Source organism: Scyliorhinus canicula, chromosome 3, assembly GCF_902713615.1.
Source record: "Scyliorhinus canicula chromosome 3, sScyCan1.1, whole genome shotgun sequence".
In the NCBI taxonomy this organism is placed as follows: domain Eukaryota; kingdom Metazoa; phylum Chordata; class Chondrichthyes; order Carcharhiniformes; family Scyliorhinidae; genus Scyliorhinus; species Scyliorhinus canicula.
In genome coordinates this window covers 250,684,701-250,710,721 of record NC_052148.1, presented here as the reverse complement: position 1 = coordinate 250,710,721, position 26,021 = coordinate 250,684,701, and the positions used below count along the sequence as shown (strand labels likewise).

The 26,021-nt window shown below is 46.2% G+C and overlaps 1 protein-coding gene across 6 annotated transcripts in view; it reads left to right on the top strand.

Moving 5' to 3' along the window:
• The window catches only part of jade1 (jade family PHD finger 1), a 156,287-nt gene that overhangs the window by 78,461 nt on the left and 51,805 nt on the right, over window positions 1-26,021 (top strand). For all 6 annotated transcript variants that reach the window (XM_038792525.1, XM_038792526.1, XM_038792529.1 and 3 more), the window contains 3 exons: window positions 3,896-3,973; window positions 10,686-10,771; window positions 15,261-15,418. In XM_038792525.1, the coding sequence (XP_038648453.1) occupies window positions 3,896-3,973; window positions 10,686-10,771; window positions 15,261-15,418 (322 nt within the window). The remainder of the gene's footprint in view (window positions 1-3,895; window positions 3,974-10,685; window positions 10,772-15,260; window positions 15,419-26,021) is intronic.

Here is a 26,021-nt window from a genome sequence, read left to right as displayed (position 1 = left end):
CTGACCATACAATCCCTACAGTGCGGAAGGAGATCATTCGGCCCATCGACTCTGCACCGACCCTCCGAAAGAGCATTCTACCTAGTCCCACACCCCCGCCCTATCCCCGTAGCCTCGTGTGTTGATCATGACCAATCCACCTAACGTGCACAGCTTTGGACTGTGGGAGGAAACTGGAGCACCCAGAGGAAACCGACGCAGGCACAGGGAGAATGTGCAAACTCCACAGTCACCCAAAGCAGGGATGGAACCCGGGTCCCTCGTGCTGTGAGGCAGCATTGCTAATGATAATGCCACTGTGCCACCCTATCTGCACGAACTGCCCTGACTTCCAGTTAAAACTAAAGTGCAAAGGACAGTTACAAAAACAAGTATTTACAGTAGCTCCTTATTTGATTCTGACATGAGTTTCCAACCCCATTATCTCTCCATGACAAAAACTGTCTATGTTCACCTCTCACATGTCAGCCTCAATCCCTGCCTCAGCCCCTCTGCTGACTCCCTCAACCATACTTTAATTACTTCCAGGCTTGACAGTTCCAATGCTCTCCTCGCCCTCCAACCTTCCACTCTCCCTAAACTTGAACCCATCTAAAACACGCTAGAGGCAGTAGCTAAATGCAATACTGTTCAGAATTTATTGGGACAGATACATTTCCTTCGATTCGTGTTGAAGTAAGTAATGAAACAAATGTGTTGCATGCTGCATAGATGATCGAGTCACCGGGGAACACATCTTAATAAAGATTTTATGTTTTTGAAAGATTGGTTACCAGCCCCTTTATATGGTTTTCACTGTGTGTTGGAGAGAAATTCAGCTTGTAATACAACATTGATTATTTTTTACACTCTGATGCCTTTCTTTTCCAGCCCCCCATTGTAACAGAATTTCCAAGTTATAGACTACCCCAGTTGGAATAGATTATCTCGCTTTCTTACTTTCGAAATACTGCCGCCATTAATTAAGCTACTTCAGAAGTGTGACCCACCTGGGATTGCTTTTATGAGAAAAAACCTGGCTGCGATGAAGTGAAGAGAAATGTAATGCTCTTAAAAGCTGGATTTCGTCATAACACAACTTGTACACGGTTAATACCATCAGCAGAGTTCGCTTGTTGACGCATGTTGTGTGTAAACTATGAAGGATGGTAAACTTTAGGGGCTTTTCACAGTAACGTCATTGAAGCCTACTTGTGACAATAAGCGATTTTCATTTTCATTTCATTTTCAACTGGCTCGTAAATCCTGTGAAGTCCTGAGTGACCTGGCATTCTGTGTTGTGCTACTTTGCCGTCCAGAGCAGTAGTAGAAGGAGTTTCAATGGAGAAAAGATAATTATTCTCTGCTCTGAAATTAATTGCTGTTCATTAATTTATCAGACTGTTTCCAGGGATGAGGGTTTTTATTTATAAGGTTAGGTTGTTCTCCTTAGTGCGGTGCTTCCCAGCCTATATTCCAGTGTAATCCCATTGTAATATCATAGACATAATGTGGCCTTCGGGTGAAAGGTTTGGGGGAGGGTTGTTAGGGTTGTGGAGGGGGGGGGGGGGGGGGGGGGGTGGAGGTGGTGTGGCTACATCACTATTTCCCCTTCCTTTGTCCCCATTCCCTATTTCACCCCATCACCCGCTTCACCCCTGCTTTCTGTCCCATCTCCCCACCTTCATCACCCGTCCCTCCCCATCTGTCAACCCCATCCATGGCTCCACCATCTCCCTACTCCCCACCTTCACCACCAATTCCCCATCCACCCCTCCTTCACCCCCAGCTTCCATTCCTTCATCCCTATTGCTTCCTCCTTCACCACCACAACCTCTCTGTTGTTAACCCCCTATCTCTCCTTCCTTCACCCACATCCATCTCTCCCTCCTTAATGCCCATCTCCCCCCATCACTCCCATATCACCCTCCTTCACTCTCCCACCTCATCCTCCTCACCCTATCTGTCCTTCCTTCATCCGCATCTCATTCTTTCACCCCCATTTCTCCCTCCTTCATCCCCAATTCCCCCTGATTCACTCCATCTCTATCCTTCATCTTCCATCTTTACCTCCTTCATCCCCCCATCTCTTCCTACTTCACCTCCCACTATCTCGAACTCCTTCGCTGCCCATCTCTCCCTCCTGCACCCCCATCTCACCCACCTTCACCCTCATCTCTCCCTCCTTCACCACCACATCTCTCCCTCCTTCACCCCATCTCTCCATCCTTTACCCCATCTCTCTCTCCTTCATCACCGCATCTCTCCCTCCTTCACCCCCTCCATCTCGCCTTCCTTTACCGCACCCCCGCCCCACCATCTCCCCCTCCTTCATTTGCATGGAGATATTGATGGAAAAGCCAGTTTTCTCAAAAAAAGAACTACCTATTCAAAGATTTGTTTTGCGCAGCAGTAGCTCTCGCGCCCCATTGCAGTCCATTAGGCCTCAACCACCAATAAATAAAGCAGAGATTTAAAGGGGCCTTGCAAAATTAATCAATCAGTCCGAGCGACACGGCAGTCAATGCTGCCTCTGAACTCATGGATGCGCACTTGAGGAGAATAAACTTGCAGGGTTACTGAGATAGAGCGGTGGAAGGGGACTGTCTGGATTGCACTGCAGAGAGCCCGCCCTCCGTCTCTGCCATAGTGTCTGTGACATTGTGACTATGACTGTATATTGTGAAACGGGATTGGTGCCACCAGTCTTGTGATCAACAATGCCTTTAGCTTCATCCTGTGGATACAAAATACAGAGCACCCTTTTATGGTAGAAGAATTATTGCAGATCTTGGTGAATCCCAATTTGGTTTTGGGCCTTTTTCTAAAAGCCCTTGAGGGTAGACATGAGAATTATCTGTTCAAGTGCCTTAATTCTACTGCTCTCAGCCTTAAGTCAACCCAGCCTCCTTGAATTAGTTACAAACGATGTCCATAACTTGGCTGATGCACTCACCCTAGTCTGGTAAGCAGCGGAATAGATGTCCGCAGTGGGGGACAGGCTGCCACAGCCCCTGTTTGTAGAATGGCCACTAGTGTGAGACACTGGAGGGAAGCCATGCTTCTGGAAGGAACTGTGATCCTCACTTGCCATTGAGAGGAAGGGAGGGAATAGGAGAGAAAAGGATATTCCCTTGCATTTACATTTTCTGCGAGTTACTTGAACATTTTGTTTTGTTGATACTTTCATCCTCTGTAATATTAGGTTTATTTGAAATTGTTGGATTTATTTAATTTCCTCATCATCGCGTAGCATCAGTGTGGGGATAACTCTAGGATCAGGCCGTTGCAGAGTTTCAGTTGGAGGTACCAAGCCACCTGCCGACCTGGAACTGCTGTTTTGACTGCAAAGTGGTTTCTGTGTAAACATTAATTTTTCATGGTCCGGAAAATATGCAGCAGCTTACTGGTGGATGAATGCATGACGTGGCTGTGTGAAATTCTTCTCTGCTAGTTCAGTGAAGGTGCACCCCTTCCCCCTCGCACCCCCCGCTGCACTTAATGTTAATGAGGTTTAACATCACTGGTATCGCACTGGAGAAAGGGATGGTAGGCCCTTGCCTACTCTGCAACATCATTTCAGCGTCCAAAAGTGACTTGATTATTGATCTTGTTTGTTCGCATTCTATTACAAAGAGGCCTAATTGCAGTTTGCCTGTCAGTAACGATCATTGCGTTCTCTGCCTTCTGCACAGTGGTGCCGTTGTGATACTTGCCAAACCTCATTATGTTACAGCGCAAGCTTTCTGCCTCGTGTTGACTTACCAAGGACTAGCTGCTTCTTGCTGACTTGAGGCGACAGAAAAAGATGGGGAATGCATGTACTTGGCAGAATTTCAAACGGCCTGGCCACTCTTTAGAGAAGCAGGCCGCTATCGTTGGCCCTTGACATTAACCACAATCTCTTTCTTCACAGCCTTTGAGCCAGAAATTGAGAAGACCATGAAAAGAGGTCGGCTTCCTAGCAGCAGTGATGATTCTGATGACAATGACAGTAAGTCATGTTAACCGCTATATTTGAGGCAAGTGACGGAAGGGTGGGTTACATTCCTGGCCCATAGTTTTTGGATTAAAAACCTATTGAACTTAATCCCAAACTTCTCTTCTATGAACTACCCTTACTTATTATTCTTTCTACACCTTCCCTCGCTGTTTTCTGCCTCCCACTCACCGTTCACTCCTCCTCGCTGCTTCCTCCTCACTGATTTGCTTTCCCAATCCCCTCACTCCCACTCGCTCACTATTTCCCTCTCATGACCCCCTCACTCCCACTTGCTCACTGCGTTGCTTTCCCAACCCCCTAAATCCCACTCGCTAACTGTCTCCCTCTCCCAGACCCCTCACTTCCACTCACTCACTACTTCCTGCTCCCAATCTCCTCAATCCAACTCGCTCAGTATTTCTCTCTCTCGATCCTCTCACATTGTTGGGACTTTACTACAGGCCTCCCAAAAGCGAGCATGAAGTAGAGGTACAAATATGCAGACAGATTATAGAAAAATGTAGGAGCAATAGGGTGGTTGTGATGGGAGATTTTAACTTCCCCAACATTGAATGGAATTCGTGTACTGTTGGAGGCGTAGATGGAGCAGAGTTTGTAAGGAGCATCCAGGAGAGTTTTTTTAGAGCAGTATGTAAATAGTCCAACTCGGGAAGGGGCCATACTGGACCTGGTATTGGGGAATGATCCCGGCCAGGTGGTTGATGTTTCAGTCGGTGATTACTTTGGGAATAGCGATCACAATTCCGTAAGTTTTAGAATACTCATGGACAAGGACAAGAGGGGTCCGAAAGGAAGAGTACTAAATTGGGGAAAGGCAGAGTATAACAAAATTCGGCAGGAGCTAGGGAATGTGGATTGGGAGCAGCTGTTTAAGGGTAAATCCACATTTGAAATGTGGAAGTCTTTTAAGGAAAGGTTGATTAGAGTGCAGGACAGACATGTTCCTGTGAAAATGAAAGATAGAAATGGCAAGATTAGGGAACCATGGATGACGGGTGAAATTGTGAGACTAGCTAAGATGAAAAAGAAAGCATACATAGGATCGAGGCAACTCAAAACTGATGAAGCTTTGGAGGAATATCGGGAAAGTAGGACGAATCTCAAACGCGCAATAAAGAGGGCTAAAAGGGGTCATGAAATATCTTTGGCTAACAGGGTTAAGGAAAATCCCAAAGCATTTTATTCGTATGTAAGGAGCAAGAGGGTAACTAGAGAAAGGATTGGCCCACTTAAAGACAAAAGAGGGAATTTATGCGTGGACTCAGAGGAAATGGGTGAGATTCTTAATGAATACTTTGCATCGGTATTCACAAAGGAGAGGGACAAGACGGATGTTGAGGCTAGGGATGGATGTTTAAATACTCTCGGTCAAGTTGTCATACGGAAGGGGAAGTTTTGGGTATTCTTAAAGACATTAAGGTGGACAAGTCCCCAGGACCGGATGGGATCTATCCCAGGTTACTGAGGGAAGCGAGGGTCGAAATAGCTGGGGCATTAACAGATATCTTTGCAGCATCCTTGAGCACAGGTGAGGTCCCGGAGGACTGGAGAATTGCTAATGTTGTCCCTTTGTTTAAGAAGGGTAGCAGGGATAATCCAGGGAATTACAGACCTGTGAGCTTGACGTCAGTGGTAGGCAAACTGTTGGAGACGATACTGAGGGATAGGATCTATTCACATCTGGAAGAAAATAGACTTATCAGTGATAGGCAGCATGGTTTTGTGCAGGGAAGGCCGTGTCTTACAAACCTAATAGAATTCTTTGAGGAAGTGACAAAGTTAATTGATGAGGGAAGGGCTGTAGATGTCGTATACATGGACTTTAGTAAGGCGTTTGATAAGTTTTCCCATGGCAGGTTGATGGAAAAAGTGAAATCGTATGGGGTTCAGGGTGTACTAGCTAGATGGATAAAGAACTGGCTGGGCAACAGGAGACAGAGAGTAGTGGTGGAAGGGAGTGTCTCAAAATGGAGAAGGGTGACTAGTGGTGTTCCACAGGGATCCGTGCTCGGACCACTGTTGTTTGTGATATACATAAATGGCCTGGAGGAAGGTATAGGTGGTCTGATTAGCAAGTTTGCAGATGATACTAAGATCGATGTGGTTGCAGATAGCGAGGAGGACTGTCAGAGAATACAACAAAATATAAATAGATTGGAGAGTTGGGCAGAGAAATGGCAGATGGAGTTCAATCCAGGCAAATGCGAGGTGATGCATTTTGGAAGATCAAATTCAAGAGCGGACTATATGGTCAATGGAAGGGTCTTGGGGAAAATTGATGTGCAGAGAGATCTGGGAGTTCAGGTCCATTGTACCCTGAAGGTGGCAACGCAGGTTGATAGAGTGGTCAAGAAGGCATACAGCATGCTTGCCTTCATCGGACGGGGTATTGAGTACAAGAGTTGGCAGGTCATGTTACAGTTGTATAGGACTTTGGTTCGGCCACATTTGGAATACTGCGTGCAGTTCTGGTCGCCACATTACCAGAAGGATGTGGATGCCTTGGAGAGGGTGCAGAGGAGGTTCACCAGGATGTTGCCTGGTATGGAGGGTGCTAGCTATGAAGAAAGGTTGAGTAGATTAGGAATGTTTTCGTTGGAAAGACGGAGGTTGAGGGGGGACCTGATTGAGGTCTACAAAATTATGAGAGGTATGGACAGGGTGGATAGCAACAAGCTTTTCCCAAGAGTGGGGGTATCAGTTACAAGGGGTCACGATTTCAAGGTGAGAGGGGGAAAGTTTAAGGGAGATGTGCGTGGAAATTTTTTACGCAGAGGGTGGTGGGTGCCTGGAACGCTTTACCAGCGGAGGTGGTAGAGGCGGGCACGATAGCATCATTTAAGAAGCATCTAGACAGGTATATGAATGGGCGGGAACAGAGGGAAGTAGACCTTGGAAAATAGGAGACAGGTTTAGATAAAGGATCTGGATCGGCGCAGGCTGGGATGGCCGAAGGGCATGTTCCTGTGCTGTAATTTTCTTTGTTCTTTGTTCTTTGTTCAGCTCCCTGCCCCACTCACTGCTCCTTCCCCGACCCCATCCATCTCAGTGACCTCACTTGGAGCAAGGGTTCAGAAGAGGGGCAATGAGTGGGAAGCAGCGAGGGGGGGGGGGGGGGGGGGGGGGGGGGGGGTCAGGAGAGAAACAGCGAGGAGGGCAGAGAGTTGGTGGGAGTAAGACGGTGGGGTGAGGGAAGCGTCGAGGGGGCGGTGGGCAGGAGGGAGTGAGAGTTGGCACGTGGGAGCGAGTGAGCGGATTGAGAGAGGTGGCAAGCAAAGCCGTTGTGTGTTTTAAAAAAATGAAACTAAGCATGCGCAGTTACAACGCAGGTCTTGAAGCATGTACAGTAACCACGTTAAAATGAAAATGGAAGATGTGTTAGTCAGATAAATTCTGTTATTTACAAACTGTTAAAGCGAAAATGAGTTATTTGAAGTCAGGGATATCTGGACACTTTGTTCACTAAAAACATTAAACTGTGCCCCCAGTGGATTAGTGGGTAAGTGGCTATGACCCTGGGAGAGTGGAAAGGCTGTAGACCTGAACCCTGCGCTGTGTTGAATTAATAGATTTCAGCCATGTTGTTAATCAAAGATTGACCAGCGTCCCCTGGGCTAGGGAGGTCATCCCTAGTCTTGGTTACTGTAGCCTGGAATTGAGTACATGTAGATTGTCAGTAAGCCCTGAGCTCAGTGGGCCTGGTTGAACAAATTGCTGATACTAACCTGTACGGACCTGCGCTTGAAGAGGTGACACAGTTTGTAGAACCATAGACAGAGGAAAAGGCAGGAAATTGGAAAATAAAGATCGTGTCCTCCAAAGGATTGAGGGCAACGTGTATTTTGAAACCTGCATTGAATTATTGTAATTTCTATCCGTTGATATTTATTAATTTTCTTTTTTCTCTTTCTCTCCCTCTTTTACACATTATTGCTTTTTAAAAAAACATATAAACACATAATATTGGCCTTTCATATTCATATTAAGGGTCTTTTTTATGAATTTGTCCTCTTCGAGTGCAACTTCATTTGCTGCACACACTTAACCTGAATCTGGGAGCAAAGGTCACACCATGTAGGATTTTCATTCTGTGTCGTCTCTCACCCTCGCTGGTGACTTCTAATTCCCTTCTCTTGTGTCATAGCCCTCAAAACGTTAAAAACCCTCAAAACCGTCATAACCCTCAAAACATAAAAAAACGTTAAGTAAGAAATATCTCGAAGCAAAGTTCCTATCATTACTTGTGACAACTGTTTAACGGAATTCAGCTCTATTTAGCATTAAAATCATAGAAAAGTTACAGCACAGAAGGAGGCCATTCAGCCCATCATGTCCATGCCTGCCTGAGGACACCCAAATGCCCTTTCAAATCCCACCTTCCTGCACCTGGTTCATAGCCGTATAGCTTAGAGCACTTAAGGTGCGGATCCAGGTTTAAGTTAAGGGTCTCTGCTTCCACCACCAACTCGGGCAGAGTATTCTGGACACCCACTATCCTCTGCATAAAAACGTTTTTCCTCATGTCCCCTCTACACCTTCTGCCACTTATCATTGCCTTTATCTGCGTAGTGAAGCCTGTGTGATCTTGGTTTTGAGAATTCCATGTGTTGTTTCATCACCCTTTGCTGCCATGATGACAAAATGAAAGGAACATTAATTTGAATGTCATGTTGTGAGAGGTCTCTTCAGTGGAGCATGTCACCTAAGATAAAGAAATATGAGGATTTGGCTACATTGAGAAGATTTATTAAAATATCCGTGTTTGTAGCCTTTGTAAATCACAATGAAGTTAACAGTGCTGTTTATTTGTATTATAGGTGAAAGGCACTGTCCAGTACCAAATTGATTTTTGGTATTTTTGTTCCTGGTTAATTGTCCATTTACCTATATCTAGCTGCTTGTTCATATCTATCTCTCTATTTGTATTTCTCTATCCCCCTCTCTCCGTACCATTAAACCCAACCCTACTCTTTTTTTCCTCCTCGCAGTATTTCCAGGAGTAGCTTGACTCTTTGCTTCTTTCTGCAATTCCGTGCCACTTCTCCTCGCTACTGTGCGGGCACAGTGAGGGATGCAAATTCTAAGTGAGCAGGCACCCATCTTGCCTCTTGCCTGGCATTTGTGCTCGGGTTCTGCGGTGTTCCCTCCCGTTCCAACCTAGCCACAATAAGAACCTGTGGCCTCTCTACTCCATCTCCAGTTGCCACCTTGGCCTACTGTTCTTGGTAATGCTAGTATTCCTTGCAACCCTGGATCTACCACAGTACCAGTGAGAGGCCCATTCAACCCAGGTCAACTCCAGTTGCGACATTTGCTCCTCCTATGCCATACCTTCTCCTCCTGATCTGTTGCTGGCTAACCAAAAGAGATTGATTGCCATGATTAATCAACAACTCCATTCTAATTGTATCATGCGACCAGCAGGATGGTAACAGGTGAACTGGATGGACCTTAGAATCCCTCGCCGGTGAGACTTTTTTTTTCTGAGTCTCGCGATATTTATACACCCACGTCACTGTTTGCGTCGCGGTTAATCCAGGTGCAAAATCCCGACAATAGAGAAAGAAAGTGAAAGACAAAGATAAAGAATCGCAGCGATTCGGAGAGAAATTGATGGGAAGAGACAATTTTTTATTGTGCCACGTAAAATCAGCTAGTATTTAACTAACTCTCCCTGCCACTTTAGTTCTGTAATTCTGAAATGAAAAGCTGTTTTGAGATTTTCTGTAAGAATTTCTTGTATGCTCCATTGACTTCTCCAGCCAAGAATGCAGTTCAGACTGCAATGAAGCCCCTTTGCTCATTTGTACGTGAGCATGATTCAGGAGGCGGTGTGTTCAAACCCCAGTTCAGGATTTGAGACCCCGGGAGTTGTCTGTTGCGAAGTTACTCCGAAGGATGGGAATAAAGGGCCTCCACTTCTCCATTTACCTGTTCCAGTGGTTCAGCTAAATGTTACGCGATCTGTTTGAAAGCGGGTCAGGAGGTTTGGAGTGAGGACAAATGGGTAACATGTGATCCCAGTAATTCCACCAGCAAAGCTGTTCGACATTCAGTGTCCTCAATGTATTGGGAAAAGCTGAACCATTAATACTAACTGTAGGGATGAGCGGAAACAAAGTGCTGGAAAAGCTCAGCAGATCTGGCAGCATTTGTGGAGTCTTTGTCACGAAGAGTCTCGTTGGACTCAAAACGTTGGTTTCCGTTCCCACCCATGGTGGGAATCGTCAGGGGTGGGATAGAGAGCTTGGAGAGGCAGCCACAATACCATTGAGTTTGGGCAATTCCGGTAAAACCCACCCTTTAACTATGCCTCTCTCCACAGATGCTGCCGGTTGTGCTGAGTTTTTTCAACACTTACTGCTTTTATTTCAGATCTCCAGCATCCACAGTATTTTGCCCGTATATTATTATAAAGGAGAGTGGTTTTGTTTTTGGTTCATTCCAGTAGGAATCTTTAGCTTTCCAGACTTCCCTGCAGACAAAACCTTCCTGTCAGCTGTCAGCTCTCCTAAGTTAGTCGGCTCTCGCTTCTGAGTAAGAGGGGCGTGGGTTCAGGTCACACTCCGGGTGCGAACCCATTAACTTGGCTGACATTTCAGTGCAGTCCTATGGTCGAGATGCAAAACTGAGGCATCGTCTACCCAACTCGGGACCGATCAAAGTACAAAGGAAGAAAACTGTTGCTGATTTTCTTTTTTAGGTCACTCGACCTCCTGGTCCCAGCATTCCAGGTCACGGCACAGAAGAAGCTCCACATCAAGGCATGAAGACCGAAAACCATCTGAGGTAATGCTCTGTCCATGTCTGAAATTTTCTCTCCTCCTTTTCCCTCTGTGCTACTGTCCTACCACCTGAAGAGGTTGGTTCTCAAATTGGGATGTTTAAACAAATAGTGGCCAAATTCCAAACCCTTCCAATGCGTGAGCATTGATAGTGAGAGCTGATTGACTGGGCAATTGGGGAGAGGTGGGGGGGGGTAGGGGCGGTGTCAGTCAGACACACCCTTCCAGTGGTGGCTCCATAAAGATTCGGAGAATTGGTGGAATGCCGATCAATTTCTTTTCTCTCTGGGCCAGAGACTTGGGTCGCAATTCAGCCACCCCATTGTGCCCAGCTTGGATCTGAGCGCAATGGGTAAACCACACAAAAACCCCAGATCGGGCTCTGTGCCAGGCGCCGGGCTGACCGCGAGCCACCCGACTTGTACTGCCCAGCACAATCTGGATCTCTCGCTCTATGGGTGAAATCCAGATCAACATATTTAAATGAGCCATTGGGCGCCTGGGAGACCTCGGCAGGGCACCATTTAGAACTGGTCCACACAAACATGGACCAGGCATAAAGGCACCTTGGGAGGACTCGCAGGCCATTGGAGACCCCCAGGTGGTCAGGGACAAGGCAGGGGAATATCCTGGCACTCCCCCTGCCACCCAGGCACATTGACACTGTCAGCCTGGCACTCTGGCAGTTCCGCCCTGACACCCTGGCAGTGCTGCCCTGGAAGAAGCCCAGGTTGGCACTGCCAGGGGTCAAGCTCGGGGGGGGGGGGGGGGGGGGGGGGTGGCCTTGCCAATTTGAGGGGGTTACCCAGGGGCCTCTACAATTTACATGGTGTGAAGGGGATGGGCTAGAAAGCAGGGGGCGGGCCTTGAAAGTGCAGGGAGGGGGGTGGTAAGATTGGAGCTGCCGATCAAAATATTTTATCAACACCTTTTTCCAATTTTACAACTCAATCCTTTCAGCTTCCATGAAGCAGAATGGTGGTTTAGGACATTTTATATAATTCAGACACAAGATTTAAGGGTCCATTTTCTGTTTTGCAAACTGATCACTAAATGGTCGCCATCATATAATCACATTGTCCAAGCTTTGACTTCCACCTAAGGCACTTTAACTTGAGATTTGCCTCAGTTCCAGGAAGAAAAACCAGACTGAACTCAGTTAATACAGGCTACAAATATTATTACTGCTACAGGTAATGTTTTGGGCATCTGTCAGCCGCCTACTTTCCTTCTGAATGTTTGTTTTCTAAAGGCTAATTATGTCTTTGAACACTTTCTTGCTTTACAACCTGCTGTGTGTATTGTGGCGTACCTGCCTATCGGAATGTAGCTAGCACTCCTCCAGCGATGGCTTCTCTTCCTTCGCTATATCATCGCCCCTGGGGACACCAACAATCTATCCATGGATCCCTTCTTGCCTTTGTCTATGAGATGCTGCGAAGGGGCATCACCCACAACCACCAGACCAGTTTCCATATCTTTACTGGCAACACTCCACTCTCCTTCTCTACTGTTTGTCTTGACCCTATTTGCATCTCTGTGCTGTCAGCCTGCCTGCCAATGACCTTCAGCTGAACTTTGGAGAGACCGAAGCTGCTGTTCTGTGCATCTGACATAAACTCCTCCATCGTAACACCAAATCCACCCTCCTTTCTAGCTTCTCATGTTAAACAAGACCATCCACAATCTTACATCTCAGCCTCCACACCCTCTCCATCATCAGGACCAGCTATTCTACGCCTGCAATCCCTGTCCTTTTGTAAGATAGTTAGTGCAGCTTTTCTGATTGCCCTAGGCGGGAAATGCACCACTCAGGCAATACTAATCGAACAAAGACCCCAAATTGATTCAATGTGTGTGCTGTGTTAGTGGATCCTGGCCAGGACAGCACTTGACGTCCTTGGTCTTGGGAAGGGAAGAAACTAGCTAGGATTCCCAATCCTGGCTGACTTTTGCTGAAATCTGACCTCTGTGAATGTCGAATGATGGGGTACCTTTAGTTAATTAGCTCAGGCTCCACACCAGAAGAATGGTCACTTGACATGGGCACAAGAACATTTCGAATGTCACTTAACTTATGCTCAGGAGGCAACATGGTGGCACAGTGGTTAGCACTGCGGTCTCACGGCGCCGAGGACCCGGATTTGATCCCAGCCCTGAGTCACTGTCCGTGTGGACCTTGCACATTCTCCCCGTGCCTGTGTTGGTCTCACCCCATACAACCCAAAATGATGTGCAGAGTAGATGAATTGGCCAAGCTAAATTGCCCCTTAATTGGGAAAAAAAAAAAATTGGGTACTCTAAATTTTTTAATAAAAACTTCTGTTCAGTAAGAATTAACAGCCCCAGGAGGCGAGAGGGAAAACTGGGAATATAAAGATGCCGATTGTGTGACTGGACCTCTTTTGCAGATTTAACTTTTCAAAATAGGTCACAAATTTGCATGGCTTCTTCCTTTTGTGGTAAAGGAGTCATATAGTATTTGAACAAAAATTGCAGTGGAAATTTATTTACATACAGCTTTGCAGGATTATAAACAAATTTGTCAGGATTTGCATGCCTGCATTAGAAATTGTGTTGAAACCCTAGCTACAAGCCTTTATTCTATAGGTGTTCTTTTTTTTTATTCGTCCCTGGGCAGTGGGCGTCGCTGGCTGGCATTTATTGTAATTCCTAATTGCCCTTGAGGGGGCAGTTAAGAGTCTAACACATTGCTGTGGGCCTGGAATCACATGTAGGCCAGACCAGGTAAGGATGGCAGAATTCCTTCCCGAAAGGACATTAATAATAATAATCTTTATTGTCACAACTAGGCTTACATTAACACTGCAATGAAGTTACCGTGAAAAGCCCCGAGTCGCCATGTTCCGGCGCCTGTTCGGGTACACGGAGGGAGAATTCAGAATGTCCAAATTACCTAACAGTACGTCTTTCAGGACTTGTGGGAGGAAACAGTAGCACCCGGAGGAGCCAGGTGGATTTTTATGACAATCGGCAATGGTTTCATGGTCATCATTAGACTCTTAATTTCAGATTTTTATTGATCTGCAGTGGCCGGATTCGAATCCGGGTCCTCAGAGCATTACTCTGGATTTCTGATTTGCTAATCCAGTGACAGTACTACTACGCTACTGCCTCCCCATCTGATGGGAAGGTGGTGAACAACGTGTTTCACGTTACAACATGAGAGTTGCTGATCATTAGGATTTGTTCAGAGTCTTCGTTAATAAAAGATTAATTTTCTGAGCACTGCTTTCAGCCACCAATGAGAATATCATAGAGGCATTACAAAAACATTGTTATCCTCTTCTTTGATTACTTTGGTTTATTATTGCGACAAATATTGCAGGGGGCATGGGGATGAAAGGTTTCACAGTCAACAGTGCTCCAGTTGGGCAATGAAGAGCCCAGTTGGTGTGGGAAGGCCTGTGAGGATGTCGCATTGGGTGGCCAGTGGAGGGAGAGTGGATGCGAAGCTGTTGAAGGCTGGAAGCCGTGCAATTAAACCTCCAGGAATGTGTACAACCAGATAAGGCAACCATATAGTGCATTGGGGATGTGGGTCGGGGCGGAAGGAGGGAATATTGCTCCATTTGAGTTACCTTGCTCATCAGGAAACCTTTCAGTCGTAGGAGTGAGAAAAATAGTCAAAGGCAAACAGAGATCTAAAGACATCAACAGGATATATGTTTGTGTGAGAGATATGGAGAGGGAAATTATCAGTGAACCGAAGACGAGCAAAGAAAGCTATGGAAACAAGCGAAGGACATGACAGAAGTTAGAGTCTCACGGGGCAGCACGATGGTGTAGCGGTTAGCACTGCTGCCTCACGGCTCTGAGATCCCAGGCTCAATCCTGCCCCGGGTCACTGTCTGTGTGGAATTTGCACATTCTCCCCGTGTCTACGTGGCTCTCACCCCCACAAACCAAAAAGATATGCAGGGTAGGTTAATTGGCCACGTTAAATTGCCACTTAATTGGAAAAAAGATAATTGGGTACTCCATATTTATATAAAAAAATAAAAATAGAGCCTCATTTAGTTGTTGAGGACAGATAATAATAATGATCTTTATTAGTGTCACAAGTAGGCTTACATTAACAATGCAATGAAGTTACTGTGAAAATCCCCTAGTCACTACACTCCGGTGCCTGTTCGGGTACACTGAGGGAGAATTCAGAATGTCCAATTCACCTAACAAGCATGTCTTTCGGGACTTGTGGGAGGAAACCGGAGCACCTGGAGGAAACCCACGCAGACACAGGGAGAACGTGTAGACTCCGCACAGGCAGTGACCTATGCACTAATTTAGATTATTATTATTAATTGCCCATGAATCATATCATCCTCTGAGATTCTAATTGATCATATATTCCAAAATGCCTGGTGTTTTGATGGTACAGATTTCATTGGCTTGGTTGAGTTTACCTAGTTATCCTGGATTTTTGGAACCAGACGAATGGACGGGTAATTTGTGTCTTTTTTAAATTTTAGGTCTACAGAACAGATCTAATAACTGCAATGAAACTACATGATTCGCACCAGCTAAACACGGAGGAATACTATATCCTGGCTGATTCGTGGAGACAAGAATGGGAGAAGGGAGTTCAAGTACCAGTTAGCCCTGAATCTGTGCCACAAGCAACTGTCAGGTAATTGAGGCAGGGTGCGGGAACCCTATTTTTAGTTTCGGGTTTTTAATTCCAGTCATATTACTCCTCTTAACCGTTGGAGGTTGGTTTGGTGTTGGGTGTGGAAGTATATTTCAGGGCTGGTTGTTGTTCTGTGCTTTGGAGGTGTGTGCAGCTTATTGTTGTGAGCCCTGGCCAGCATTCCTTTTGCACCGCATTCCATCAGGAAATCTGATGGATCCTTGATGGGCAGTGATGGAGTGATGGGCAATCCTGAGAGGTACGGTTCAAATGCACTGGTTCCTTTATCTTCCGGCTCACCACCGCCTTCTCAAGGGCAATTTGGGATGGTGCAATAAATGCCACATCCCCTACATGAATTTTTAAAAACTCAAACGTTTTCCACCCATCTTACTTGCATTGGGCTTGTGTAGCTGAGAATGATCTGATGGAGTTCATTAAAATGGGACCACTCAAATCAGGGTTTACTCGAGGCACCCTCGATCAGATTTAAATAGTTATATTGACATACAATCGACATAGGATTGAGCTCACCAGTGGGGTCTTATTGAAGCATGAGTGCATTTCCTAACAATTGGAGCTGTATAAATTGGAGGAACAATATGTGAAGCAGGCAAAAGGTTTTATACAAAACCTTTTCAGGTGAAAAAGAGAAAGGGTTAGGTTCTCTTAATTTGGACCTTGGTCTCCCAATTGTTGACATGTGCTTAATAACTGATAACATGTTTGTTGCCTCTAACGTTTGTCAGCATCGATTCCACCCAGAGGAGAAAAATAATGGCATTCGTAGGTTTTTCTTTTGAATAACAATACGTGTAAAAGTATTGAAACAATTTATCTGTCTGGAGGGTGAAAAATAATCCACGACACAAACAGTCCAATTCTAAGGATTGTCCTTAGCTCTGGCTGGACTTAATCATTGGGGATTGCACCTCCTGACCACCTGCTTCCAACAGCTCTACCAAGGCAAACAATCCTTTTCCCTCATCTACCATAGCATCGTAAATAATAAATAATAGCTCAATGAAAAAAATATTAAAACTCCTCCTTGCCCCTCTGCTTCCAAAATTACATCAGGAACAAGCATGGATAAAAGTTCTGCAATTGAGAACAAGTTGTAACATGTGCCCAAAAACTATGTTGTCTTCTTCAAGTATTATGCCCCTGACCTTTTGTTTCATTCCCCAGTCAGTATATGTGGGAAAGCATTCGTGTAATGTCTTGTCAGGTTCTCAGACTTCTCAAAGCATCCACAGACACCAAATTAGTTTAAAGCACAGTCACTTTTTTTGTTGTCACTTGCTCTTGGGATAAGGGCAACACTGGAATGGCAATGTTTATCATCTGTCTCTTGTTGCCTGGAAAGGAATTGCTCGTGCAATTCTTGGAGCGACTTAGGGTCAAGAGTCAAATGGATGAGTTGAGGAAGTGGTGGCAGATCCCCTTTCCTGAATGCCAATGACCCAATTTGTACTCATAGAAATTTAGCTAGCCCACAAATTACTACAGATTGAACCAGTCCAGCAGCACGGTTCAATTCCCGTACCAGCCTCCCCGAACAGGCGCCGGAATGCGGCGACTAGGGGCTTTTCACAGTAACTTAATTGAAGCCTACTCATGACAATAAGCGATTTTCATTTCATTTCATTTTCATTTTCATTTTCATGTTGCCATTGTGGAATTCGAATTTGGGGCATCTGGCTCGTATGTTCAGAGAATTCAGATTTCCTCAAGAAATTTGCATGGGAAGAGAGTACTGAATTTCCTGCCGTTCTGCGCTCCCAGGGGGATCGTAAACCAGTTGCAATTCACCTCCAGCTGGAGAACATTCTCTCCGAAATGGAGAATCCAGCCAAACAACTTTATTTCCCCTTTAAAATCTTCAACGTTGCGACGGATCAAAGTTGTGGGAAAGCAATACATTTGGGGAAAAAATGTTTAATATCCATACATTTAATCAGACTTCACAAAGAATTTTCATGGTGAACAATTGCTCAAGATATAACTTTCTATTCAACCTGTAAAAGTAATTTAGCAGGAAATGAGCTGCCCAGAAATAAATCCTATTGTACTCATGGCGCCGGGGACCTGGGTTCTATTCCGACTCGGTGTCCGTGTGGAGTTTGCAAGTTCCCCCGTGTCTGCCTGGGTTTCTGGGTCCTGCCACGGCCCAAGGATGTGCAGGTTGGGTGGATTGCCATGCTAAATTGCCCCTGAGTATTCAACAATTCGGTGGGGATCTGGGGATAGGGCGGGGGATTTGTCCTAGGTCGGGTGCTTGTTTCAGAGGGTCGGCACAGATTCGATGGGCTGAGTGGCCTCCTTCTGCACTGTAAGGATTCTATAATTGTGTGAAAACGTTCTAAATTCTCTATAATCTTAATCTTGCATTCAAGATTAAGGCGGTGATGTGTACAAAATGCTATTTTTTTTCGTGTTTGGAACTTAAGTCCGGGAAAATGTGTAGCTTTGATATGAATGAGAAATCCAATAGAAAAATTCTTACAGAGGAAGCAGGTCAAACATCCATTTACAGGAAGACGATTTGACAATGTTGAGAGACAATTCATGCCAGTTAGTTATTATGTAGGATGCTCGCGGTCGATGCCAATGAATTGGAGATGATGATGATGCCGGCATGTTATTTCTCAGACTGTGAGGATGCCTTGACAATCTTGGAAGAAGTGCCTGGTTATGGTTTTATTTTGATGAGTGTAATCTCACAGGGCTCAGAGTTAGACAATACCGTATCATTAAACATCACTGTTTCTCACATCCTGTGAGGCTCACTTGGGCATGCCAGTGGGCTTCCAGTTCTGGAGCATGGTTAAATTCCAGCTTAGAAAGATGGAATTCCGATTGTTGAGAAATCCTGGTCACGTAGGGACCTTCTAACTTATTGCCCACTTTGAAGCGATTAAAAAAAATCTCCAAACATGTTACCCCAATTCCGTTCACTGAGATTTTAAAAGATGCCCCATCGTGGATGGAACTTTCAATTTCAGTGGGGGTGCAGAATGGGTGCTAGAGGACTGACTGTTACACCCCCCCCGTTATGCATTAGCATTAATTCTCATTAGCTCTAGTGAAGCTCTGTTGTGTTAAACGTGCTCATCGGAAGTGGCGTCATATGTCCTAGCGCGGCAAACACAGAGAGAATATCAGCCATGTAAGAGATAACACACTGTAAGTATAGCTACGTTGTTTTAAACCTCTGTGCTCCCTAGTATCACACCTCCAAAACACAACGCGCCCTCCCCCCCACCCGATTTTCCATTCTATTAACTTCAGTGGAATTAGATACAAACTGTTATTGTCCATTTCTCCCCTCTTCCCATGGCCAGGTGCCTGGTGCTACTGTTCCAATTAACAGCTGAGTTTGGTTAATTGTGGTTAATGGCCCCAGACCCGGAACTGCCTTTGTTTATTTTCTTTTCACTAACTAATGTACTTCCCCTTGGCACCGTACATTAGCCAAAATAGCTTTCTGGTGCCTTTCCTGGAGTGGCAATAATGAGGGGTGTGAATAAAGTGAGCCACAGTAACTCGAATGCTTCTTCAGAAAGAAAGCTCTACCATCTGCTCGGAAAGTTACTACTGGCATCATCTGTAATTCAACTGAGATCAAGCTCTGGATAAGTGTGAACTCATCTCCCCGTTCAGCTCTTTACAATACTCCACACAATCTTTCAGGCAGAAAGCTTGATACAATGCTCAAAGTGCTTTTATTGAATGCCAGTGTTGCCATATTAGACTTGTATTCCGTAGAACTGTTTCAAAAATCTCCCCTGAGCAAAAAAACTCATCCAACTTCAATCTCTGAGCTTCTTTTTTGTATGGGTGTCACCAGTGTTTCAAAGAATAAATAAAACAAACATTCAAAACAAGTATCTATTTTTCAATATCAATTAACGTTTGTCAACCATCTGTCCTGCCACCATGGGTTGAATTTTACAGGGAGTGGGGTGGGATGTGTATTGCTCACATCCCTATTTGAAAAGTCGGTCGGTAACTCGTCAACTTTGAATTTCTGATCGGCAGCGATAATACGCTGTGGGAAGCAGCTCTAACTACCTGCCCGTCAGAGCTCCTGGACAATCTGATTGTAGTCACAATAGCTTCAGAATCAAGTGGTGGCCACTGCTGGGACTACAGACTGTCCCCGAGAAGACAGAATATGGTTGGCCACTTGAGGGCCTCAATTGGCCCGATGGTGGGTGGGTGGGTGGCTGATGCCGTATCCGTGCCCCCCCCTAATATGGCAGGAAGGCAGTAAACTGACCACCCACTTAATTTTACCTGCTCCTGAACCTTCAAATGCACAAGGGAATCATGAAATTCATCAAAGTTTACTTGACAAGTTATCCCTTTGTTCTGAGCATCACATTTACCCAGATTTATAATAACGCATAAAGAAAGAAAGGAAAGATTTGCATTTATGTAGTGCCTTGCACGATCACTGGACATTTCAAAGTGCTAAAGCCAATGAATACTTTAAACAAAAACTTTTATTCAAATTTTTCAACAACAAATTTTCTCCCAACAATAAAATAAACAAGGTATAGAAATAAACAGAAAGAAGGACCCCGCCCCCAATACAAAGCAATAAATTAATAAAACAAAAAAGAAGAAAGTAGCAAACAAACAGTCGCAAAAACAAACCCCCTTGACAGACCCTTAACCCCACCCCGGCTGCTGCTGAGATTGACCACCCTCTAACCCTCCGCCAGAAAATCGAGAAATGGCTGCCACTGCCAGAAGAACCCTTGTACCGACCCCCTCAGGGCAAACTTGACCTTCTCCAGCCTGATGAACCCGGCCATGTCGTTAATCCAGGCCTCTGGGCTCGGGGGCTTCGTGTCCCTCCACTGCAAAAGAATCCTACGCCGGGCTACTAGAGACGGAAAGGCCAGGGTACCGGCCTCTCTCGCCTCCTGCACTCCCGGCTCCAATGCCACCCCAAAGATCGCGAGCCCCCAGCCTGGTTCCACCCTGGAACCGACCACCTTGGACAAGGTCCCCGCCACCCCCTTCCAAAACCCCCCCAACGCCGGACACGCCCAGAACATGTGCGTGTGGTTCGCTGGGCCTCCCGAACACCTCCCACACCTGTCCTCTCCCCCAAAGAACCGGCTCATCCTGGCCCCAGTCATGTGTGCCCTATGCAGCACCTTCAGCTGAATTAAGCTGAGCCGTGCGCAAGAAGAGGACGAGTTCACCCTCCCCAGGGCGTCCGCCCACATCTCCTTGTCGATCTCCTCCCCTAGCTCCTCCTCCCACTTTGCTTTCAGCTCTTCCACCGAGGCCTCCTCCTCCTCCTGCATCACCTGATAAATTGCCGAGATCCTACCCTCACCGGCCCACGTCCCCAGGAGCACCCTATCCTACACCCCCCTAGGCGGCAGTAGCGGGAACTCCGCCACCTGCCGCTTAACAAATGCCCTAATCTGCATATACCTGAAAGTATTCCCAAGGGGGAGACCCCACTTTCCCTCCAACTCCTCTAAAGTCACAAACTTTGCATCGAGGAAAAGGTCCCCCATCCGCCTGATGCCTGCCCTATGCCAACTCAAAAACCCACCATCCATTCTCCCTGGTGCAAACCGGTGATTGCCCCGTATCGGGGCCCACACTGAGGCCTTCACTTCCCCTCTATGCCGCCTCCACTGCCCCCAAATTCTGAGGGAAGCCACCACTACTGGATTCGTAGAGTACCTTGCCGGGGGGAGTGGGAGCGGGTCCATCACCAATGCCTCCAAACCCGTGCCCACACAGGACTCCACCTCCAAACTCTTCCATGCGGCACCTCCCCCTCCATCACCCACCTACGAATCATTGCCACATTCGCAGCCCAGTAATACCCACACAAGTTGGGCAATGCCAAACCGCCTACCTCCCTGCCTCGCTCCAGGAATACCCTCCTCACTCACGGCGTCTTCCTCGCCCACACGAACCCCAGAATACTCTTATTAACCCTCCTAAAAAAGCCTTCGGAATCAGCCAATGAATAGTTTTGAGTGTAATCACTTATAATGTAGGAATTGTGACAGCCAATCAGCACACAACAAGCTCCTACAAATAGCAATGGGCTAGATTCTCTCTTTGGGAATTCTCTGTTCCCCGAAGCCGATTTTGTAATTGGTGATCAGGCAGAGAATTACTTTTGACGCCGAAATTGGGGACGGTGCATGTTTGACGCAGATTTTGTATTCTACGCCCCGTCTGAAATGGCGTCATCACATCGTGCGCTGCACACCGTTGGGATGGCCTCAGCGCATCACCTGAGCGCTCTCCCCTGATGCTCCGTCCCTGATGGGACGAGATCCCGACGGCGCGGTTCACTTATGGTCTCAGCCGTGCGGAATCTCGGCGTCGCGGCTGAAGTCTGTGTCTAGCGCCGCCACAGTCAGGTGGGAGCCGCGCTATTGGCCGGGGGAGGATTCTGCGAGGGCTGGGGGGACTGGTGGGGGGTGGGCAGGGGATGTCCATGGGGGCACCATCTGGCAGGTCGGGTCCGCGTATGGCCAGCACCATGTTTTACGACGCAACCGCAGCAGATTGTCGGCGTGCACGGCCATTCTCCGGCTGTTTATTTCATGGAGGCTGGGAATTTTACGTTGCGCGGCTGCTAGCTCCTCACCAGTCGCAGGATCGGTGAGGGGCGCCGCCGATTTCTTTCCATGTAAAACGCCACAGATCCTCCGCACTTAGGGTTTATGAGGCTATGCTCTCCCACCGGAGCAGAATCTCCTCTGATTTGCACAGGCACTAGGAGAGGCACGCAGAGGTGATTCACACTCCATTGACATGAAAAATCGTGCATGGTGGAGGTTGCAAGGGATTCCTTCGCGAATCTTGATATCCGGCCGCCGTTTAATAATAATCTTTATTGGTGTCACAGGTAGGCTTACATTAATACTGCAATGAAGTTACTGTGAAAATCCCCTGGTCGCCACATTCCGGCGCCTGTTCGGGTACAGAGAGCGAGAATTTAGAATGTCCAATTCACCTAACAAGCACGTCTTTCGGGACGTGGGAGGAAACCGGAGCACCCGCAGGAAACCCACGTAGACACGGAGAGACGTGCAGACTCCGCACAGACAGGGACCTAAGCCGGGAATCGAACCTGGGACCCTGGAGCTGTGAAGCAACAATGCTAACCACTGTGCTACAACAGTGCTAACCACTATGCTGCAAATCCAACCATGATGTTTATAAACATCTAGAAGTGCTTTCACTTCCTCCTTTTCTCAGCAGAAAGCACATAACTTGTGTTGATGTAATCAGGTACTGTCAATCATAGCTAGATGTTTATAGACGTAGCGGTTAGGTTCACAGCAGGCTACCTGAGATGCATTCAAACATGAAGGGAAAGTCTGGAAACTGTCAGTTACAGCTTACTGAAAGCTATTTCTCTTTGAAATGAATATAAGCCTTGCAGATTAAAGGATTTTAGGGGTTTTAAAGCCATGTTATGTGGTTTTGACTTTCTATGTAGTAACAGCTTCATTCTGACCCATTTGCATCCTCCCACTGGCACGGGGTGTGAACCTCGATGCCACAGCCAGCAGGGGACTGGACCATTGTTCTTTCACCAACACAGCATTCTGCTCTGCATTGGGAACTCCACTAACAGTGGCGGAGAATCCAGCCCAATGTGTTGTTTCTGTCATGTTGCTTGAGGGATGAATATTGGCTAGGGCGCTGAGGGAAACTCAACAGCTGTTTGTTGTAAGAGTGTCAGGGGTATTCTTTTGTCTCTATCTGCGAAGGAAGAGTTTCAGTTTAACATCCCTTCCGACAGCATTCGGTCAGGACCGTACTGCAGTATCAGCTTTGATTAATTAAATATATATTAAGCGCATTAAATACAGCACATACAGATCTTCAAAATTGTCCCTTTGCCTTTTTGTCCTGCTTTTTAAATGGCAGAAAAATCAGCATGGACTAGATGGACTGATTGGCCTCCTATGATGTTGAGTTTGAGGATGGCATAAATGGATTCGGTAGATATGTGTCCATGCCTTTTTCACCTGCAGTTGTTGAAACAACACAGCCGTTTCACTGGCACAAATTATCCTCAGAGCCACATCCCAAACAAAGTGATGAAATATTTTATTAATATCCCCCATTGAGTGAATTAAATCGTCTTTGTGTTGGTTTTGTACAACCAGCTGCCAAAATCCGGGCCTTGTGCACCAGGCAGCCATTGCAAAGAAATATGCTGAATTTACTACTACCAGATCCCCGGGGAGACTTACGATGTTGTTTACAAGGTGCACATCGGACTTAGTGCTGGTTACATGAGAATCGGATGCCAGTGGCACTAATTGGCATTAAACCAATAAGGAGGCTGCTTCAGTAAATATCTGGGTCAGAACAATCCTCGGGGCCCCACTGATTGTCTCAAATACCCAGGTGACACCGTCGGCACACACCTCCTGTTTTCAACAAATTAAACATCCAGTTTTATAATGTTCTCTTCATAGAATAAAATCATAGAATGATATAGCTCAGAAAGAGTTTCTGCTGGCTCTTGGAAAGAACTCTCCAGTTGGTTCCATTGCCTTGCCCGTTGCCCATAACTTGCCCCTGAGAATATTTAGCCAATGCCCTTTGAAAGCTACTGTTGAATCGGATTCCACCGGTTTCAGGCTGTGCGTTCCAGATCATCATCATTTGCTGCATAAAGAATGTATTGCTCATGCTGGAGTCTGTAAACTTTAACCGTACGTTTCTCCTGTACTGATCTTTGAAAAATACATACCCGCAATTGAGATATGCGGTACGATGTTACCTGTCTCCACTAATTCCCGTTCAGGGAATGGGAGTGAAATTGTTCAATGTTACCTGACTTTCATAAACCAGCTTTGGCTTGGCAGTAAATGTTAGAAATGCAGCCCAGAATTTATTGCCACACTCTCTAGAATTATTTACTTTATAATAAGCTGAAACTCTTTACCAGCATAAATCGTATGATTGCAGTTCATTGCCTTTTAGATTTCTCCTTTATCTCTCATCGCATTCTTAGGATCGTATTCTTTTATAAATGTGTTATAAATGTATTTTGAAATATTTCTGATTTTTGTCCCTTTTAGTTTGCTTAGTTTGAGTGATGTGCCTCAGTGCCACACTGAGGGAGTGCTGGGGTTATCCATAGAAACCCTACAGAACAGAAGGAGGCCATCCGGCCCATTGAGTTTGCACCGACTCTCTGAAAGAGCATCCTACTTAGGCCCACTTCCCGACCCTATCCCAGGAACCCCACCTAACCTGCACATCTTTGGACACTAAGGGGCAATTTAGCATGGCTAACCACCCAACCTGCACAGTTTTAGACTGTGGGAGGAAGCCCACGCAGACACAGGGAGAAAGTCCAAACTCCACACAGACAGTCACCCAAGACCGGAATTGAACCTGGGTCCCTGGCGCTGTGAGGCAGCAGTGCTAACTACTGTGCTGTCCATTTTTGGGTGAGATGGTAAAACAAAGAAAAGCCTGTCCGCTAAGATGGACGCAAAAGCTCCGTGATACTATTTGAAGAAGAGCATAGGTTCTCGCTGTGGTCTGTCTGTCTGTCCTTTCTTTCCTTCTCTCCTAGATTTTGTTTTGCTGAATGCATTTCACTTGCACTTTTTCCAACCCATCTGTCGTTTTTCCCCTTGTTTTCGTTTTCTTCTACCCGCCTCTTCTCTTAAAGTTGTTGAATCTTTGATCTGATAGAACTCCACAGGCACCATCCAGTATCTCACGCATGGGGCCTTGTATGAGCTTAGCGTGTGGATCACCCAGTCTCTGCACATGTCTGTATCTTTCAGGGGTAGTCAAATAGGGATGAGTGTGGAAGACCTACCCATCCCCACAGCCGCTGAGGCCGGTGGTAGGTGCCGCATCGCTGTCTCATCTCAGGTCAGCTAAGTCCATTCCGAATAGGAATGTAGCCTTGGTGCTGGTTGGTTTCCATGGAACAAGTGGGCATTGGACAAACTAACCGCTTGCTCACTGCATCCGAAAAGTAACTGAAGCGAGTTGATGCTTTTTATAAGTCTAGTTGGCATAAAAATACACGTTTGTTGAAAATAATTTATTTTTCAGTCAAAGTGCCATTTTCTTCCCCGATTTCCCAACGTATCACCTCTAGTTCTTGACTTGTTGCTTTGGAAGGAGCTCTCCTGGGATTTGGCACTTATTTTATCCATTGCTATTTAACATAGGCTAGAGCTGTGCCCGAGTCTCAGGATCTAAGTATTATATTCTACCCATCGTCACAATTTCTGTTTCAAAATATCCACCCTTTTCCCTTGTTGTGCTGGGGGTGCTGATTCACTTTGGTTACATTCCTATGCCCACTGGTCTTCCAGCACCTTTCCTAAATGAATGGACTCAATGGATGAGTGAAAATGGGTGGATGTCATTCATTTTCCTCAATGCTCAGTCTTGCTTTGCTGACTGCTTATCAGGTAAATACAGCCCCTGAGCAATTCCGACGCGAAAGTGCCAGAACCTATAAATGATCAGACCAAAAACCAAAGCTGGCATCAACGTTTCTGAGCTTGATAGAGGGAAATAGGCCAGAGTTGTGTTCCTGATTTCTGTTCAATGC